Here is an 11,585-nt window from a genome sequence, read left to right as displayed (position 1 = left end):
GGGTGCTGGAGAAATGTTTTGAGGTCTCCACACGGACTTGGTCTCTCCTCCAGACCCTCACACCAGACCATATTTGTGGCACATGGGAACACTGTCTAGCTCTGAGACCCCTCTTTTGTCTCCCTGGGAATGGCACCTTTCTCATCTTCTGCCCCACATCCCTACTAAGGCTAAAGCTACTTAGGACCTGAAGGAGCAGGAGGCAGGCTGGGGCCCATGGCACCTAGGATCTGCTTCAGGTGTAGGCCTGCTCTTAGCAGCTGCCTCTTGGGGATGATGGGAGTTGGTCTGGAACCTGGACAAGTCTAGAAAGACCTTCATTCATCTACAGTTGCCTAGACTTGTCCCCCAGGTATCAATGTCCCAGGACTCTTAGGGAAAAGGGCCTCTGGCCTGGGGGCGCTGGCAGGACCTGTTGGCTGTAGCCACGGGCAGGGGTGTCTGTCCAGGACAGGACTCTCTGGATGTATGGCAAGAGGCAGGCGGAGGTGCAGAGTGGTCCCCAGGTTATTCCCAGGATGCTTCTGCTCCTCTCGGCCCTCTCTGGATGGATGGATGGCAAGAGGCAGGGAGAGGTGCAGAGTGGTCCCCAGGGTGTTCCCAGGATGCTTCTGCTCCTCTTGGCTTGTTTCAGAGCAGCCCTTGTTACTGTCTTCCTGGTGAAACTGATGGTGAAGAGTCCTAAGCCTCTGTGTGTCTGGTTCTCAAGTCAAAAGATCAAAATAAAGATGAAATATCTGAGATGCCTTGTGGATGAGGTTTTCGTGTCTTTGTCAGGCATTCAGTCCACTCCAGACCCCACCTCCCATCCCAACTCTCAGGCTTTAGCTGTTTGTTTATGATTTAGACAGTCTTGTCCTGTTACGTTCCAGGTGCTCACGGGCAGCCCTTCAGGCCTGTGTGTTTAAGGAGGTTGACTCTTGTTGATCCCCACCCCATTCCTACACCATCCTCCAGATGTGAGGATGTACCCCATTCCTTCACCATCTTCCAGATGTGAGGATGTACCTGATTCCTACACCATTCTCCAGACATGAGGATGTACCCCATTTCTACACCACCCTCCAGATGTATGTATCCATTCCTACACCATCCTCCAGATGTGAGTATGTATCCATTCCTACACCATCCTCCAGATGTGAGGGTGCACCCCATCCTACACCATCTTCCGGATGTGAAGATGGGGTTTGGTGGCATCTTTTAGGCACATGCATTTCTGTGTATGTCTTTGAACATTTATTCTAAAACAAAATAAGGCTGAGGATGCAGCCCAGTGGCAGACCGTTTGCCTAGCCATGCTGGGTTTGCACTGTGAAAAGGAAACAAAGCTAAACAGAAACCAAAACTAGCTAGGGTAGAGTTTTGTGGCCCATACAGAGCTGGGCACACCTTTTCTGTGGCCTTTGCAGCAAATGCTGGCTCTGAGGCAGGAAGCCCTGACTGTTATAAAGCATGGTTGGCCAATCCTCCTCCTAGAGGGCATTCACTCTCAGAAGCAGGGATGGAGGGGTGACCTTGAGGTCATCTGTTGTATCGTAAATAAATGCAAGGCAGATGTTAAAGAATATATACAGCTTTAATGTTTAAATAAACTTACAGAACCGAGGTTCCCGTCTGTAGCCGTTTCACAGGAGGCAGGAAAAAGGGAGCACGCAGGCTCCGTGAGCCCAATTTATCAGTCAACATTCACCCAAGGCAAACCCGCCCCCTAAAGGGGCTGGTTTAACCCTACAATCTGTCTCATTTCTTAGTGTCTTTCCACATCTGGAATACAGGCCAGTCATGAGCCTGTCTCTTACCAGAGTGGGATGAGATGGAATGGGTCCTGGGGCATCTGGGCTGGTGCAGGCAACAGTAGCCATGGTGATGGCTGATCATGGTGAGTGGTTTCCCAAGTTGGGCCTCTCTAGACCACTCCTGGAAGCAGAGTTTCTTTCCACTGGGCCCTCCCTGACTGTGCCCCCAAACATAGCTAGAGACCATTGTATGTAGTACCTGAAATCCAGAGAGGGGCAGATGGCCCCTCAGTGAGCTAAGAATCTGGGCATGTTTTGCTGGAGGAGAATGTGGTCCTAGAGGCATGGGGGGGGTCCCCCAAATTCTCACAAATGACAACTGCAAAGGACCTGTGAGTTGTGGGGTAAAGGGTATGCTCTGGTGCCCAGATGGCCCTGGAGGAATTACCCAACCTCTATCTTGTATTTCTAATTTCTATAATAACCCTGAGGTTGAAGAGGATGCAGGTGTTATTATGAAATATGTTTGCTCACATAAGTAGAGGGCCACCTTAAGAGGACAGTCACAAGCCTTACCCTGGCCCCCAAACCCTGATCAAATGTTTGTTCCAGGGTGGTGCCGAGTCCTCCTGGTGGATCCTCCTGGTGTCTGACTGAGCCTCCTCACGGTGTTCAGGGATCCCTTCCAGGCAGGTCCAAGGGTCCTGAAGTTCATTACTATGTGCTTGCTTCCCTTGTCCTTGCAACATGCATGACAGAACTGTGTCTGTGTAGGTACAGGAGATTTAAAGGACCTTTGGCTGTTAGGCAGGCATGGTGACCTTGGGTTTGTCTGTAGCCTTGGAAGAGGGACCTCTCAGAAGAAAAGAGCAGCTTGGTTCAGAGCTGGACTCTGTTCCCACACCACAAGGACCTCTAAAGATCTTAGTGTCAAATGGAGGAATCAGACCTGGGCTCCGAGGATAATACCCTGATACCCACAGGGCTCTGTGAACTGCAGAGGAAGGCCCCTGAGCCCATCTCCTGATGGTAAGACAAAAACAGGGCCAAGCACTCAAAGCAGCAGGAGTTCGGGCCTTGCCTTCCCAAACTGCCCCTCAGAGGCAGGTGACAACCTGAAAGGGTTGCCTGTCATCTATGACAGCATCCAGGTCAGGGATCCCAAGAGGGAGGACTGGGCAGAAGCTTGGGGATCCCCAGCCACAATGGCTGAGTTCTTTCTCTAATACAATCTTAAATACCAAGATCCCAGCCTGTGCTGAATAGAGTAGGGAGTACTTGTAGCATCAAGCCAGAGGCACCCTTTCTCCCACTTTATCCACAACAGTGGCCTCTTGGAGCTCCTGGGTTTGTCAAGCATTGGCTAGCAGAGCTCTGTCTTGTTAGTCTTATTGCCTGGGCTTCACCACGTGCCAGTCCCCAAACCACCCTAGGCCCCAACAGCATCACCCTTCAGCGATGTTCAGAGGTGAAACTGCCATTCAGCCATGTGTCAGAGCTTCAGGAGGCAGTGCCAACAGGCAAGAACTACATGCCACAGGCGCAAGATGCGGACGAGGAGCCAATCCCAGAGGTCCTGCAGGGTCACTGTGACATGTTTGACCTGGCCACAGTACAGGCCCAGCGCCACTCCCAGCAGAACGCACAGAGTCAGCCACAGGAAGGGGGAGCCACTGCAGGGTGCTGACGGGAGTGGAGAGCCACCATGGGAAGCTGACCGACTGGGCACTGTAGGGGGGGGCGGCAGGTCAGTCCTGGGGCTCCCCAGTGAGGCCCCAGGAGGTGCTCCCTCTCTCTGCTGGTGGGGCTGGTGTGGAGGGAGAATTATGTTGCTTTGCTGTTGACCTGTGGCTGGCCATCAGGATGATGGTCAGGTAGGGTCCTGGGGTGAATCTCATGGAATCCATGGTACATGGACTCTTGTCCTCACCTGCCTAGGGAAGATTGCACCTATTTAGGGGTGCTAGTGTTCATTGACATGTCTGGGATCTGGGGAGTGGCCCTGCAGGGATGGGGTCACTTCTAGGGCGATCAGGAGAGACTGAGTCAGGGTCCAGAGTGACTAGGGATATGGGGATAGGGGTGTAGTTAAGGCTGTATCTGTCTGGTTCTGCCCTGCAGAGGTGAGGCCCAGGACCTGCTGGCAGATGGGGGCTCCTTCTCAGAACTCACCCTTGATGGAGGCTGTGGTGTCCCTGCGGGCAATGTCTGGGAAGGAGACCATAGATTTAGTTAGGAAAGTCAAGCTCTCCCACCCCACCACACAAAGGTACCAAGACAACTCTCACTGGCCTGGCCTGTGAGATGGGCTACCCAGAACATAACCCTCCGTAGAGGGAGGTGGTGATGCTCACAACCACATTCTGTCCTCTTGGCTGCTGTCCCGCTGAGCATGGCCAGTCTTTATAATCTCATTTTACAGACTTATTGGGGCTCTGTCTCGGAAGGCAGAGTAAGGATCGGCTTTTCTTGATGGTCCCAGACCATGCCAGAATTGCAAGGGCACCTGCCCATCCCACCCCAGACCCACACATCAAAGCCCCCGGCCCCTCTTACAGTGAACGGCCACCTCCAGGGGTTCTCGGAACCGCACATGCCTTGAAGTCCTTTGTGGCTCAGCCCCATGGCACCCACATTTCTGACGTCTGGGCCTCAGGATAGAGGGGGGACGCTTCCTGTCACCGCCCTAGGGTGGGGATGGAGAACAAATGGCTGTTGAGCCCTCTCTGTTCAAGCCTAGCATATGGGGCTGTGGTGTTTGCTGGCTCCCCTGGGCTACATGAAGTGGACCTACTGCAGGGGGACCAGAGAAGGGCATAGAGTCTTTTGAACCAGCCCACCTTCCCCAACTCCTGCACTGCTGGAATAAAGCCTGAACAGTCATGAGTGAGTGTGCTCAGTGGCTAGAAGGCCTAGGCTTTGTCCTAGGCTGTGTCCCCTGTCAATCTTGGGGGTTCAGAGGGAAGCTCTCCACACCTGGAGGAATGACAGCAGTAGACCAAGGAGAGCCCCACCAACTGGAGATGGCCTGTACAGAATCCCACTGTTCCCTGGAAAGGTTGCCATTGGTGGCAAGGTTCAGGCACTGCGAGCTCAGTGACCAGGGAACATGAATAGCAGGGGTCAACTACAGAGCCTAACAACTTCCCTGAACCATGTGCTTTGCTTGAGACACACGGGGTTTCTGACATAATCCCTGGAGTTCTGACACAACCCCTTGGACAGGGCTTTCTAGAAAACTCTGGTCTTGCAGCCTCAGAGGTTGTTGGGCCCTCTTCTCTGAGAGGAATTGTACCCGTCTGCTCCCCTCAACTCCTATACATTGGCACGGATGTCAGGCTATTGTTCAGACCCCAGTAGGGTTTGTGAGGGAGAATCCGAGACATGGGGATGGTCCTCGCTTTTGAGGGCAGAGTCCATACGCTCTCCCGAGTGGGGCCCCAGCCGAGGTAGTGAACAGAGCTGATTATGGCTATAGCCAGCTGGCAGGCTAGGGTCTGTCCTATGTGAATCTCTCCCTCCCTTCACCTAGGCTGAACTTCAGGGTATCCATTGCTGGGGGCTACCTTCCTGCCCTGCTCATGTCATCCTGGGCATCAGCTCCTGTGAGCCTCAGTGTCTTCAACTATGACTCAGGGCAGCAGGCTGCTTGTGGGACAGAGCACAGGGAAGCCAGGGCTATTTCTAAGTTGACCCTGGCAGGGTACTTGACTATGCCCAACTGGATGAGAAGCCCTGGGGGGCTTCCCTGCTCCACCCACAGCTGCCTGTGCTAAGGCTAGCCTGGCATATCACTGCCTCTTCCTTGACCTGGCAGCAAGCGTCCAGGTCTGGGCTCCTCCCACTTGGAGCTCTTCTCCTGCTCCTTGAGTCTCTTCCCTCTCTTATGGTCTTGCTTCCTCCTGGGTGGAGCTGTCAACAGCCTCACCAGCTGTGTCTTCACCCCGTCTCTTGCCCTTGTATCCTTCACCAACCAGCTCTGTAGCCAGCCATGACTCTTCCCTCCATCTCCACCCACCATCCTTGCCTGTCCCTTCATCTTCTTCAGTCTGATTGTCATATGTCGCACCTCACTGTCCTTGCATGCTGATTCCAAGCTGTGACCCCTGGCCTTGTGCGGAACAGAGCCTCTCCCTTGACTTGTGTGATCCTCTGTGCATCTCTGGCTGTGCAATGCATGCCATGCCTGGTACTTTGACCAAACCAAGTCCTTCAAAATGGGGCCGTTTCCCTGTCTCTCACACAGCTCCCAGTCACATGACTTCCGGAGTTCCAGGGGCAGAAGATACCTTAAGAGCAAGGCCAGGGTTCCTGCCTGCCTTTCCGGCCCCTGCCCCTCCTCCTGCTTGCAGAAGCAGCCTGTATCTCCAGAGCTAGTGTTTCAGGCTGTATGACTTTACCCTCTCAGTCCGGGGAGGTTGTGAGCCCCACGTGGCCCCCTCATCCTCTCTGGCTGGCTGGCGTGTCTGCGGATGGGAGTCGGGGCACAGGACTCGAGCTGCAGACCTCATTTACTGGAACATGGTCCTACGATAAGAAGACGTTATTTACTGCACAAGCCGCGCCTATAGAGATAAAGATAAAAGGATGAGAAAATTTCTCCTTGAAAAGCAGGCTGGTTTCCTGAGCCCCCACCGTTCTCACAGACCCGTAGACACCGGTTTCCCTCTGCAGGGCTCACGGTGCAGATAAATCCTGTGCCCTGCCAGCAGTAAAGTCGCACTGTCAGCAGTTTCCTTTGCGGGCACAGTCTTCATAATGACCACCTTTGATGACCGTGTAATATTCCTTTGGGTGCCAGTGTCCTGAGATTTACAGTTGTCCACCCACCCACCATCATGGGCTGCTCAGGAAGACCCCAGTTTATCGCGGAAGTCTGTAGTGCTCTGAGATCCCTGATAAGTGCATTCAATACTTCTGTCAATATGCTAAGCCCCACAGCAGAGGAGACACGGGGCAGCGGATGACAGGGGCTTCCTTTTGTCAGGGTGCCCCACCAAGGAAAGACTTTTCTAGATAGTGCATTGCCTCTTCAGTTGGCCTTTGTGTTGGGAGAGATGGGGCACAATACAGCCCAGCCCGCTTGTCTCTGTCCTCTTTGTCTTCCCTCCATATCTCTGCCCCTGTCTGCCTTTGACTGTCTCTGCATACATGCATAATTCTCAGCCTGACTCCCGCCAGTCTCTGTCTGCCGCTCTTTCTCTGAGTCCATCTTTCTTATGCCACATCTCACATTTGTGTGTAGTGGTCTGTGGAGCAGTGCCCTTTGTCACCCCACCACACACATACACAACAGCCCACAGATGTGATTATTTTCCACAGCTTCAGCTGTGCCTTCTGACTCCTTCAGTCCTATTCTGGGTGCAGACTCTGCTTTTGAGCCTGGGCTGAGGCCATGGGAGGTGTTGGAGAGTAAGAGACCACCATCCTCCTTCTTGGTAGGTAGAGATGCTGAGGTCAGAGAGAAAGGAGGTGTCCCTGGGCCACTGGCAAGGTGGTTCTCCTCTCTTAGGAACGGTGTGAGGCATCTTTCTTCCTTCATCCGATCCAGCTTCTCCCTGCTCTCTGACCTGGGAAATGCCTTGAAATGGGGCCAAATGCCTGTTTCATGAGGTGTGGTTCTGGCTTCCACAGATTTCAGGGGCCATGCCCTTGAGAACTGAGAGTAGGTAAGAGTGAGGGGCTCACTCTGACTCCAAGGAGGACCCCCTCAAGGTCTCTCCAGGAATGGAAGGGTGACCTGGGGCCTCCATACAGTCTTCCACAGGAGATAACGGAAGGGCTGGGTCTTTATGCTCAGCAGGAATAAGTATGGCAGGTGGCTGAAGCCCTGTTTCAGTCTGCCTGGACGTGTTTGCACTTCAGAAGGGAGCTCGTTCTTCTCTCACAGCATCAGATTTTACTGCAATAGGGTAGGGAAGGGGCTGGCCACAAGCAACAGATAAGGAGGGAGGCAGGGAAAGGAGGGAGGAGGGCGGGGAGGGGAGTGGCTTCCGCTCCAGGCTCACTTCCAGGGAAGGTGCCACCTCCCATTCTGTTACCTTACTCCAGCACCCACTTTCTGGCCCTCTGTGGCAAGGGTGTGTTGTGGGATTGTGAGACAATATGCGGGAGTATTTTTAAATGCTTACTTAACTTATTATATTTTATGTGTGTGTTTTACCTGCATGTATGTATGGGTATCATGTGTGTGCAAGTTGCCCACTGAAATCGGAAGAGGGCATCACATCCTGCAGACGGTGATGAGCTAGCATGTGGGTGCTGGAAACAAAATCCCCACCCTCTGCAAGAGCAACAAATGCTCTTAACTACTGAGCCATCTCTCTAGACCCATGTGTGTGTTTATACACACATAACATATATGTTTATAGGTGTGCATGTCTATGTAATGTATGCATACATTGGAGTGTTTGACATGTAAGTGGACACATTTGTGTGAGCATGTGAATATTGACCTATGGAGAGCCCATGTGTGCATATAAATATAACTATGTGGCTTGTGTGTGCTAGCATGTGAGAATATGCATATGCATGTGATCTGTGTACACGTAAGCATGTTTGCACATGCAGGAATGTACCCAAACCACATATGTGTGCATGTGTGTGTGTTGTATGTGAGGTTGTATGTGGGGTGTGTGAGTGTATGTGTGAATGTGTGTTTCAGTGTGGTGTGTGGTATGTGTGTTAGAGAGTTGTATGTAAGTGAATGTGTGTGTGTGTGTGTGTGTGTGTGTGTGTGTGTGTATCTGGGTTGCATCCTTATTTCTGTAGTCTCAATCAAGTAGAGAGCTCTCTGGCTTTTACATTCCCATCAAAAAGTTCCGAGGCGGGCATCTCTGGTTCACATAGCTGATGTAGTGGATACAGCAAGGCTGCTGCGATCCCCTCCTGCTGGCCCCAGAGCAGAGGCGCTGGCCCCAGCAGGGACAGGCAGTAGCTCGTAACTTGAGTGCATTTGCTCAGAGTCTGGCTCGTGACAGATGGGTGATAAAGGGTGGAAAGTAGTGCCAGTGCCTGGGGCCTGTGGGGCGCCATGGCTGAACCATGCTGGTCGGGGAGTGCTGTATCTGGGCTCCGTCCCTCACTCAGGGACACAACACAAACCGCTGTCCCCTTAGAATCAAGGCTTGTCTCCACTAGTCCAGGGACAGGGAAGGGAGCACTGTGCCCCAAATCGTGGGCAATCCTGACCCAGGTAAAGAATGCCACACAGACTGCAGAGCCAAGTGTGGACGTTGCTCCCGTGATCTGGGCAGGTAAACATGGTGTTTGCAGACAGCTAGCGCAAGATAGTCACAGAGAGAAGGGCTCTGTCCCAAATTCAGCCCTGGGGTTCTGAACTGGGGGCTCTGGAGCTCCTGCTTCCTTACTGGACCCCAAACCTAGACTGCCTTCCAGGGCCTGTCCAAAGACCCTTTCTCCCTCACCTTATCTTGAAGTTTTGGGGAGTCAACACTGCCCCATCACCAACCTGGCTATCTATACCTTCGTGCCTGTCATCCCTTTCACAACCTACATGGTCTGTGGTGTGTTTTGGAGAGTATCTAGGGTGGGCAGTGTGCCCAGTGCAACAGCTGGCACCCTCCCAGCCTGCTATCCCCACACAGGGAAGTCCTTCCCCACATCTGACTGGTGTCTGGCACTGAGCTTGGCAGCCATGGCTGCCCCCTGCCCACCATCACACTTTTGCCATGTTGGGGACTTGAAGGAAGAGGCGGTCCCCACATCTGAGCAGTGCTTGATTTCCTTGCTGTCTTGCTGCAAAATCACCTCTCTGCAGGGACTGGAGGTAGCTTAGCATGCTGGGAGGCCAGAACCTCTGAGGGGCTTTCCTTGCATGAACATGCACACAGACATAGGAGCCATGTGCACTGCTGATCCCTCTGCCCTGACACCTCCCCCACCCACCACCCCCACACACGCCACACACACACACACTCTCACACACACATCAAGGTCTGCCCACCTGGGCTCCCGTGGCATTGTACCTGTCTTGCGTTTGGCCGCTCACCTGCCTTGTCCTGCGATCTGCTGCCGATCAGAGCCCCACATGAGGCAGGAACTGGAGCTGTTGCTCACAGAGCACCTGAGAAGTTTCCATTACAGAGACATGGGGGCAGTGGCCTCCGCGGCCTCAGGGTTGGCCGCCCGCTGGTCTCTAGTCAGCTGGATCTATAGGGGGGCTGCTGTACGCAGGGCCTGGTGGCCCCCAGTAGAGTTGAATACCATCCCAGGCACCTCAGCAGCTTGGCCGAAGGCCTATGAAGGGACGCGGACAATACAGAGATGGCTGTCTGCTGCTCTCCTTCCCAGCTGGAAAGAAAACAGGAAGCTGTGGACACCCCTGCCCCCTCACCTCCCTTTTGCAGAGTGCAGGCCGGTCAGGCAGTGGGGTCCCTGGAAGGGCTGGTGTCCTTAAGCTGGTGCTCCAGCCAGGAATAGTCTGGAAGCTCCCCAGATAGCAAACATTCCTAACTTAAGTGAGCGGGAGGGTGCTAAGGAAGGATCCCAGCTAGGCTGGTCTCTGCTGGCTCTGATCATGCGCCCCTGGCCCGGGACCAAGGAGTAGGAACGGGCACTGGAACCATGTCCCTGAGGCCTGATCATGTGAGATGTGGGGTCTGCACAGCCCAGCGGCATTCGGCTCGGGTAGTGACAGCAGCTTGGGTGATGGTGGAGTGTTGATGACATTAGGGGGAGCCTCAGAGTGAAGCAGGTTGATCTAGCCTGTAGACAGCGTGAATTCCCCCCTTAGAGGGCCTCAGCTGAGCTAAGCCCTGGGCATTGTGAGCCATATGCCAGCTGCCTAGGTACAGGGCAGCTCAGATCTGCTCTGCAGCAGTGCCCAAAAGAAGGGGTCATCAGCCTTAGGGACGTGCCCAAGCAGGGAAGACAAACTGGCTTCTGACTCTGCCCCCTGCTGCTCTGTAATGCTGTGCTTACTATCCTGTGTGACTAAAGGCATGTGTGACTCCAGCATCTGGGTTTGAATGAGTCATCTCCCTGCTTCTTCCAAAGATGTCCTGGCTTTGGGCAGGACATGGACTTAGGGCTATTGCTAGGTGTAACCACCCAGACCCTTGGAGCACCAGGGACCTGGGTTATACTGAATCATCCTTCTGTTCCGTATGCATATGAGGACACACGGCATTCTGGGATTTCCAGCTACTGTGTTTTGTCTGCAACTGTCCCCTCAGATCTTGTGAAACAGAATGGTAGCCACTGGAGTGTCCATGGAGTGACCTGTGTGATGTCTGCTCAGACTGCCTTTATCCATTGCCCACCTCAGGATCCTTGCCTACACTTGTCGCTGGAAATCTTGATCCCAAGTGGGAAGGTCACGCAGACATGGTCCCCAGTGTGCTCACCTGGCTGTCTCCTGGGTCCACAAGAGCCCGAAACCACCATACTCGCCGGATGGCTGTGGAGCACAGTTCAGTAAGGACCTGGTGGGTTTCTGTCAGCAGCACTCTTTGTCCTCTCAAGAGGGAGGTCCTGGACACCTGTAGGCCGTGCCGGTCTCCACAGAATTCTTTCTGATGGGGCTGCAGAGCTACATGCAGGGTACAGTTATTTCTGGGCTGTGTTGCCTCTCTGGGCCCTCCTGCTGAACTACAGAACCATCCAGATAGCAAGGGCTGAGCTATGATCGCCCCCCCCCCCCCTTTGACAGAAATTGCGACAACCTTGCAGACAGGCCACTGGCTCCAGATCTGGGAGGTGCCATTTCCCAGGGCCCCAGTGGACAGTAGGCCAGGCCTGTGGACAAGGCCAGGGGTCAGCACCACTGCCTCTGCCCAGCTTGGTCTCTTTGTTCATATCGGATTAGTTCAGGACTGTGAACCTCTT

General features: G+C 53.7%; 1 protein-coding gene across 1 annotated transcript; it reads right to left on the bottom strand.

Moving 5' to 3' along the window:
- Nucleotides 1-1,695: 1,695 nt before the first annotated feature.
- C1H14orf180 (chromosome 1 C14orf180 homolog) lies at nt 1,696-11,369 on the bottom strand. Its single transcript, XM_005343606.2, has 5 exons — nt 11,105-11,369; nt 6,137-6,263; nt 4,293-4,422; nt 3,909-3,944; nt 1,696-3,464 (listed from the first exon to the last, which is right to left on the bottom strand). The coding sequence occupies exons 2-5, from the start codon at nt 6,245-6,247 to the stop codon at nt 3,229-3,231; spliced, it is 513 nt and encodes a 170-aa protein (XP_005343663.1). The 5' UTR covers nt 6,248-6,263; nt 11,105-11,369; the 3' UTR covers nt 1,696-3,228.
- Between the last annotated feature and the right edge of the window lie 216 nt (nt 11,370-11,585).

Source organism: Microtus ochrogaster, chromosome 1, assembly GCF_000317375.1.
Source record: "Microtus ochrogaster isolate Prairie Vole_2 chromosome 1, MicOch1.0, whole genome shotgun sequence".
Taxonomy (NCBI): Eukaryota; Metazoa; Chordata; class Mammalia; order Rodentia; family Cricetidae; genus Microtus; species Microtus ochrogaster.
Note: the sequence above shows the minus strand (reverse complement) of the source record. Positions and strands in the feature narration are given on the sequence as shown.

Bases quoted from the DNA above. Each gene is read 5' to 3' on its own strand.
- C1H14orf180 (XM_005343606.2), bottom strand. From the start codon at position 6,247: ATGAGGTCTGCAGCTCGAGTCCTGTGCCCCGACTCCCATCCGCAGACA. The intron at 4,423-6,136 runs GTAAAGTCATAC...TCCCCACCCTAG, and splicing joins AACCTCCCCGGACTGAGAGG to GGCGGTGACAGGAAGCGTCC. The intron at 3,465-3,908 runs GTGAGTTCTGAG...CCCCCCCTACAG, and splicing joins CACCACAGCCTCCATCAAGG to TGCCCAGTCGGTCAGCTTCC.